Source organism: Helobdella robusta (assembly GCF_000326865.2).
Source record: "Helobdella robusta unplaced genomic scaffold HELROscaffold_1, whole genome shotgun sequence".
NCBI classification, from domain to species: Eukaryota; Metazoa; Annelida; class Clitellata; order Rhynchobdellida; family Glossiphoniidae; genus Helobdella; species Helobdella robusta.
This window is the reverse complement of record NW_008703570.1, coordinates 1,280,396-1,289,592: the sequence shown is the minus strand read 5'-3', so window position 1 is coordinate 1,289,592 and position 9,197 is coordinate 1,280,396. Positions and strand designations below refer to the sequence as shown.

Genomic DNA, 9,197 nt, shown 5'->3' with positions numbered 1-9,197 from the left:
CTAATTAATTTCGCGCTTCAAATTTGTGACATTGTTGGTTGCCATCTTGACAACGGCCACGTAGCATGAACAATCGTATAATTTCAAATATTTTGTTTACTAATTTCAATGAACCTTTGCGTTTTTATTTCGTTACTTTTATTTTATTTTAATATATTAAAAAATACAACTAATTAACTATTAATAGAATTTATTTAAAATATATATTGCACTGATGATGACTTTACGTCGAAATAGATCTATATGCATAACTTTAATAATAATATAAAAAATAAACGATTATAAAAATGGGATCTTGCTTGATTAATTTTAACAATTAAAATCATAAACAATTATAAAATGAATTTCAACATTTTGAATAGACTTAATTGTAAAGAACTAGTTCAAAATATTAGAAAATCAACCATAAAACTTGTTAATGCTGAATCGTCGGTGGATTTTTTGAACAACTGTATAGAACTTGGTCTTCTTCCTAATATATATATATATATATATATATCCAGGTGAATGGAAAGTTGGAGGATTTGCTCAGGGTCATGTTGGAAATGTCCGCTTTTAAAATATTTACTTCGTGTGTAATTTTTATTTATTTTTATTTGGAATGTTTTTCAATGGCTTCATATATTAAAAAAATTGTCTTTTGCAAGCATATTAACTAATATTTAAATACTATTCAATCACCATCATTTCTGTTTAGGTGTATCAAACGCAAAGAAAATATATTTTCATATGGTTGAAGGTTTACATTAAACGAAGTTTTAAGAAACTTATAATACGGCAAAACGATTTTTTTCGACAGCTGTTAAAAAATGAACACGATATATTACAATGATGAAATGATTGAAAAACGTAACAACTCACTAAATGTCTTCTTAGCTTCAACGTCCTACGTTTATAAGTCGGTTGTTAAAAGAATCATTATGAGTAAAGACATTAAAAAAATTGTCTTTTGCAAGCATATTAACTAATATTTAAATACTATTCAAGCACCATCATTTCTGTTTAGGTGTATTTTTTTGCGAACATCATTGTTGGATACGTAGTTAAATAAGTTACAAGTGGTGTTGTTATCAACAGGAAAAACACGATGGAAACATTTTGTTGAACATTGACGTAATTTGATAAAAGAAAGTACATTAGAGCAAAAAACCCTGTGTCACTTGTCGAATACCACTACATTTCAACTAATACAAAGTGTTAAAAATCGGGTTTTATGGAGGTCGATGGTCGCCAATCCCCTGAAAGGATAAGGCACGAGAAGAAAAAGAAGAATCTATGTAATTATTAATTAATTGTTAATAATTATTAATGAGGTAGTATCAAAATTACTATCATTATTTCTATTAATGTACTATCATTATTATTATTATTGACATTTGTATCACGAAATTTAGTACTACTTACGTTACTATTTTTATTTTTTCATTCATATTGTTCACATCAGTGTATTCATTATTATTCTTTATTCATAGTAGTAGTATTTAGCAGTGATAGTTGTTGTAGTGGTAGTAGTAGTAGTAATAGTAGTAGTTGTTGTAGTAGTGGTAGCGGCAGCAGCTATGACAGTAGTTACAGTAGTCGTAGTGTTAATATTCATGTCGCAATTTTTTTTATTCATATGTAAATGCTGTTGTAAAAAAACCCATCGAATGAAGTGTTTTATAATTTTAATGAAATCAAATTTTTTCGCATGTGATTGCTGGCCAGTCTAATGGGTGAAATTAGCGCAACCAATATCAACTTTTTAGCGCTTTTCCAATACAACTTAATGAAGAAATCTGTCGGTCACAAATTAGTCTCATGAATAAGAGTAATAACAAATTAGTGAATATAAATTTGAAACAAGCTCGTTAATTACCATAACTAATTACTACATTTCCAGAAAATAACTTTCATAAAAGTAATGGTATTTCAGATTATGATAATTAACAATAACATACAGCGATATTGTTCCTCGAAACCACCTCCTTCCTCGCCAACTTCACCTGACCTAACAGTTCCAATATTTCTCTTTCTCCCACTTTGTGAAGTGCGCTGAATAATCCCTCCATTCCTTTTTTTTCAGCTCAACGAATGCATCGACCAGTTGCGTACCTAATTTTTCTCTCAAAAATTCACTAGATTCCAACTTTTGTAGAGCTTCTAATAGACTTTCTGGAACTGATTTGGGATTAGTTTTAGGATTAAAGTTGGGATTTGAAGTAGAGCTGGATTCAGCAATGGTGGTTGCTGATGTTGATGTATTGCACAAATCTGCTTGAATACTGGAGGATAGTCTCGAACTGGAAGTTAAGTGTTGTGTGTGTGACAAACAATTATCTACGTTAGAAGCCGGTGGTGGTTCTGAAAAGAATAAATTATTTTTTACTATTTTTTTTTCAATATGCAACCTAATTTTTAAAAAAGAGTGTACATTTGGGAACTAGTGATGAATGACTGTTATTTCTCAAAATTCTTTTTCGTTTAGAAAATTAAAATTATTAAAAATATGAATTTCCTTGAATGAAGATTAAATAAATTACCTCAAGAAAAATAAAATGAAAATAACACAACCAAGTTTATTTAATTAAACTTTTAAATATAAAAACCATTATAAAAATCAAAAATTAATTAATTAATTGAAATTAGTAGTTAATAAATTGAAATAAAATAAGTAAAAATGTTATTAACTCAAATTATTTTTGAGACCATCTAATCCAGCTGCTAGCAAGGTAGCCAGTATAAGGTGAGGATTCGTGGCTCCATCAGTCAGTCTGTACTCAACTCTGCATTGTTACGCCATCAATCAGCAAGTATTCAACACACCAAATGGGCTCACGCACTACAGCCCTGCGCGGTTGACCTTTTTGGAAGAGGCAACCGTTCCAGACGCTGCGACTGATACTGCAACCGCAGCACAATGACTTTTGATGAATATCATCTTATCTATTGTTAAAACCGCTGCAATGGTCAAACTTCTCAGAAGAAATTTCAACAATTTTTACGCCTACGACTGATTTAAATTTCGAAATAGTAGATTTGTTGCAAAAGCGTCTATATAATTTGATGAAAAAGAACTATGATACATAAATTTTTTAAAGACAAATTTATAACTTTATAATTTTTTTTGATATGCGGTAACAGCGATTTTTGTATTAAAAACTGCGCAGCAATGAACCGCATCATGAACAGCGAAAAACCTCGATACACACACAGATATTTGTACATAAATATTTTCTTTGTGGTGTCTGGGTGAAGAATTTTGTTTCGTTATTGAGCGTAATTAGTCGGTTGATTCAATAATTAAAACATTTTAAAAATTATATATTAATTAATATGTATGGTTTAAAAAATGTTTAATTGGTCATTGAATAACAATTTTTTAACTACACAAACAAGTATTCACCTTATTAATTAACATTTCAAGTGAAGAATCAATAGAACAACGAAATTTCAATCAACCACCTTTCACTGTTCGGCACTCTCAACAGGACAGTCTTGTCATTGCCACCCCAGGTTATCATGTTCGAACAGAATTTTTCAAGCTTCAACCTTGCAAGAAATTAAAAGGCCTCATTAATTTTTAATCGTAGTGCGTAAAGGTAAACATACAACCAAAATGTTCATCGCATGTAGGTACTTAAAATCAGTGCTTTTTTGTAAAAAAAAATAGGTGCCGGTGCTCATTGTTGATTGATCTAAAAACTTTAGCCGGGGGAGCTATGATGACCTTCTTTTTGCTTATCACGCCAAAAACGGCACAATTATTAATTAAAAGAATCAAATTTTCCCCACTTTTTAAAAGGTACCGGCACTCCGTACCGGTGCGTACCGGCACAGAAAAAAGCACTGCATATAATGATATAAAATAAAATATAAAACATACATGGAAGCAAGCCCAGTTATGTTCAAACACATAAACATTCACCAACAAACAGAGAAGACATAAACCTGTTTCTGAAAAAAAACATAAGCATTTAAAATTGACAGTGGAAAATCTAGAATTCTTTCACTTGCTTGTTTCATTTATTTTTTAAGTGGACAATATTTTTAGTTTTAAACATTACCCATTATTGTATCAACAAATTTATCACAATGTAGCTGATTTGATATTAGAAATTAAAAATTTATTTCGTTATTATTAGAGAAGCCACAAGATGCTCAATTATTATTTTTCTTCAAAAAATGAAGCCTTCTAGTCAAAAACTGCCAACTTAAACTCAGTTCTGACTTTTTTTTGTCATTAATTTCTTCATGCAACACCCTAAGCGTTTACATAAAACCATTAAATGTAATATCTGAAAATACACCAAACATTGTTAAACAAAATTTCTCTAAATTTTTGTCTTAATCAAAAAGGCAAGAGTTATGAATTTAATTTAATATTATGCTTTTAAATTTATTTCAGCAATAATATGCTTCAAATTTTTATTTCAGCACATTGCTATATCAATATTGTGTCAGCTAGTTTTTAAAAAATCGAACTTATTTTGTTTACATTTAATTCTCAAACTCAAAGAAGATTAATACCGTTCAAAACAATCTTAAGCAAGTAGCTTTCAGATTCAGATGTTTTTTGTTTTTCATTTTACTATGTTGAAATAAATATTTATGCCTTAAAGTAGTGTTATTAACAGAGTGTCGGGGATTTTTCATCCAACTTCGACACTCTGGTTAAAAACGACGCGACTTGGCAAGATTGAAGCCAAAGCCAAGCAGCTAAAACTCCCTGCAAAATTAACTTGAAGTTTGTTCCAAACTGAACTATTCTGAGCCGAGCCGAACAACGCTGCACATATACGCACATACAAACACACAGGCTCACAAATGTAAAAAAAAACACGCACTTATTCAAACACGCATGCATACAATCGACAACACAAAAAATAATACATACACGGGCACAAGTACGAACCTCTTGTAGCTGTTAACTGTTGGGCATACTATGGCGCAGGATTCTTCAACATGGGAAAGCAAACCAGCGATGAAATTGTATGCTAACTTATTATAATATAATATTTGGATTATATGCCAACTTGTTATGACATTTTGGAATGCAAACTTACTATGATGATATTAAAAATGTGGAGGAGGATAATAAGAATGATGATTGGAATGCTGATAGGAATGATGATTGGAATGATGATTGGAATGATGATTGGAATGATGGTTGGAATAATGATTGGAATGATGATGATAACATGGTGATGTGAAAAACAAAAACAGGCAAAGTTAAATGAGAGGGTCAGTGATGACGCAGCACTAAACAGAGTTGAGCCAACAACAGAGATCAAAACCTTTGAAAGTCCAAACAAACGCTCAGTCCTACCACCATCATCGTCATCATCTGAACTCTGAAGTCCGGGAAGCAAATTAATTTCCTCACCACTAGCTTTCCATATTGACATGTTCGTGTGTAAACCATTTGCTGATTATGATGGAAAACATTAACTAAATAATTTCAATTTCTTTATTGCTGACCATTAAATTTAGGAATTTTTTATTAAAATTAAAAGTCGGATATAATTTTTACCACAAGGGTAATTTTGAAACGGCATCGGCATGAAGGTAGCTAGAAATCCATGCTTTCGTGCAACTTCCTAAAATACAGTTAACCAAAAAATTATTTATTTTGACGAACTGAAAAAATTAATATTTGTGTCAAACAAAAAACGGCTATTCACTGAAACAAAATAAAAAACAGCATAAAGAAAGTTTTAATTAAGTTCCGCCTTACAGTTTAGATTCGTTTTAGATGAACAATTTTCAAAAACTAACCTTAATCATGAACTTTAAGAAGCACATTCTGTCAGCCATCAAAAGAACATCAAAAAAGTTGAAGTTGATTTCGTATTGACAAGGAGATGCCTCACTTATTATCTGTTGGTACAACCAATAACTTGTAAAATTTTTGTTTAAATGGAGGCTTTGTTCATTAATATTTTTTATTTGAAATATTGGTGATGTTAACAGATAGACTTTCTTCAATTTATTCACAATTCTAGCTCCAACCATCTTATTAAAGAGTCTACCTCTACAGGTTGTAAATTTTCTTAAATATGGAGAAGGCATAAATACATATCAGTATATACCGTTGATGTAATGTTTGTATTGAAATTTTGTTAGCTAGAGGTTTTGTATGCAAGACAATCGGGTTGAATAATCTGTAAAAATCGTTCATTTATTTATAATTATAATATTTTCTGTTTGAAGTTTATTACTTAAAAAAATAAAAAGTTTAGCATTCAATGTATAAAGTTGTACTTTTTGAAAAATTAAACATTCGATCATTTTCATGACTAGAAAAAACGTGCCAAAATTGGTTCGCATAGTATGTAGGTACAAAAAGGCCAATACATAGATTTAAAGTTAAGTTATGAATGACCAAAATTTGAACTTTTGTTACATTTTTATGAAAGATCTGTTTGAAAACGCAAAAATTTATAAAAAATTATTTGCTTGAAAAAAACAAAAATTCAAAAAATATAACAGGAAGTCTTCTATACTTATTTTAAAATAAAAAATTGCAGGATTGCAAATCAGCTAATTTATCGAAAGATCAAACCAACCATTTTGGTTTAATCAATTATCAAAAACAGATTTTTATGAAATTATAAAATAATACAATTATAAAAACAGGCTATATATATTTTAAATTCAAAATAATGCATAAACAAAGTTTCAAGTATAAACAAAGTTTAAAAACCATGTAAGGAGCCCAGCCGAGAGTATGCATGGCGTCATGAACCTCAGTGAGGAACGGTTCAAAACTCATAATAGCTCTGGTTTGGTGATGGTTACATTCGAATCTCGATTCTAAAGGATCGGCTAATGCTGAGCCATCCTCATTTAACAAGGTAAACTCCGCTATTTGGAAGTTAAAGTTTCGAGAAACCAGTTGCAATTTACTGACCCAATCAATAACCAACTGCTTCCACAACCAAACAATAAACTAACTATTTTAGAGAAAACTACTTTTTATCTAATATTTTGTTTTAAAAAAGTTTATTAAAAAAAGTCAATTAGTTTAACTAACGTTCAAATCCGCACTTCATCAAATATCCCATATCCAAAGCTTCAGTTCTTAATTTCTGCAATATGGTCCTGGGACACTGAGCAAACGGTTTTCCATTGTATGATATATTACTGTTTCAAATTATATTTTTAATAGATGCTTACAAACAGTAAAATATTTATTCATTCAAACACCGTCAAAAAGGCTGGCAAGTCTTGGAAGCTTCAGCCTTCTACAAAAAAGTTTCATCGATATGTTTAAGTTATTGTTATAACCGCTGCAATGGCCAAATTGCGCTATATTATTTGTTATTTTGATAATTCGTTATTATTGTTGTCTTTGCTATATTTTTAATTTTTTGATTTTACAAATCTACCGTAAAGGTTATATAAGGTCCTGCGGAGAGGGAGGTTTAGAGTGCGGTTTGGTAAAATTTATACAATACTGTATAAAGTCAAACATATATACTATATGCATATATCATAAACACCTTAAATTTATTTAAGATGTCTATTGTTATAACCGCTGCAATGGTCAAACTGAGTAATATTATTTGTTACCTTGATTATTCGTTATCTTTGTTATATTTGCTATATTTGTAATCTTTAGATTTTAATTCCTTGTAAAAAAGGAGGTTAAGTAGCGAAGTCTACAGAGTGGTTTGATGCGAAATCGTAAATGTTATTTATGTAGTTACCTGGATTAGTTTTGTGTTTCTATTACTGTTGTCATTCAAATAAACGTTCAACAAAAATTGCGTTTGAAGCATTCATCTATCGAAAATTTTGAACCTACGGAATAACGATAACTTGACGATTATTGGAGGCTACAAAAAACACTTTTGATGGAAATAGAGATCAATGAAGTTATAATATTGGCGTTGGTAGTAGCAAGCGTTCAAGTGATACAACCATGATACAACATTATTTTTAAACAGCTTCACAGGCTACTGATTTAGCAAATGAAAAATAATGATAAAATGCTAGATAAACTAAAACAAGAGTAAAGATTGTCTTTATTGAATTTCCCTGCCAATAAATTTTTACCTTTATTTTCAAAAAAATAACCCAACATGAAAATTTTCAAAGGTTTTAAAATTAGCGCATCTAATTTAAGCTAAATCATTGAAATGCGAGATAGATCATAAATTTTTACATTCAATTTTCACTGTAAAGCATTCATAAAAGACAAATCTTGCATCAAATTAAAACATGCATTAACAATGTAGCTTAACAGAGTTTTTAAAACCATTCCTACCAGAGAATCCAGGCAAACGTTTTTTTCCAGGGTAGTATGATGAATGTTGAGACGTCGGGAACCAAATTGAAATTGTATTGTTGAGGGTTGATCATGTAATCATTAGTTGAAGAGAAGCAAACTTGATCGGTCTGTGATAATGTTGATAAAAAAAAGAAGATGGTGATGAAAATAATGAAATTAATGATCACGATCATAAGCGTCGTATTAGGAGGGGCGCTTTTGGTTTTCTTAATAATTTGAAGTAGGGTCAAATCTTAATTTTTCCAACATTTTGATAAAGTCAACAGTTATAAAAAAAATTTCTCCTAAAAATTTCGACAACGGGTAAAAATTTTTGACTCGATATCTGTCTCTCGAATTCAATTCTGTGTCCTACTCTCAGAAAAATTTTCAACTTTTGCAACATAATTTTATTAAATATCACCCCTATATAAAAGAAACATCCAAAAATCAGTCAAAGTTATAGTTTTTCGTAGTATAATGTTTTAAAACATACTGAAGAAAAATTGTTATTTTATTCACCTTATCTGATTATTAGCATTTATTTCCAGAGTACAAAAGACGATTGCATATCGATCTTCACATATTTATCTTATAAACATGATCTTTAAAAAATTTCAAGATAAAAAATATAAATAAAATCAAATTTATAACACTGAAGTCAAAGTCGGAGAAAAGATATTCGACTCTGACTTCTCAAAAAATCTCCGACTTTGACACTTGTACGCATGTATAAAAAAAACCTCGAAAAATGTCTAAAAAAATGTCTACATTCATTTTATTTTTCATCGTCGACACTCACTTTGTAATTTTGAAGGCTGTGCGTAGGCACAAGACAGGTTTTACATTCACCTACCAAGCTTCCGTACGAAAATAAAATGAATTCCACTCCACTGTCGTTAGCCAGCTCGTACAAACTCATGCTTCAACCTTAGTTCAATTT

At 30.2% G+C, this 9,197-nt stretch overlaps 1 protein-coding gene across 1 annotated transcript; it reads right to left on the bottom strand.

Annotated features, from left to right (window-relative positions):
• Positions 1-1,990: 1,990 nt before the first annotated feature.
• HELRODRAFT_158445 (hypothetical protein) lies at positions 1,991-9,176 on the bottom strand (the record flags this gene model as incomplete). The annotated part of the gene is made up of 11 exons (XM_009010509.1): positions 1,991-2,282; positions 2,806-2,883; positions 3,445-3,531; positions 4,895-4,980; positions 5,277-5,407; positions 5,513-5,579; positions 5,758-5,859; positions 6,686-6,846; positions 7,016-7,125; positions 8,252-8,382; positions 9,057-9,176. 11 exons carry the CDS (start codon positions 9,174-9,176, stop codon positions 1,991-1,993), a joined length of 1,365 nt encoding a protein of 454 aa, XP_009008757.1.
• Between the last annotated feature and the right edge of the window lie 21 nt (positions 9,177-9,197).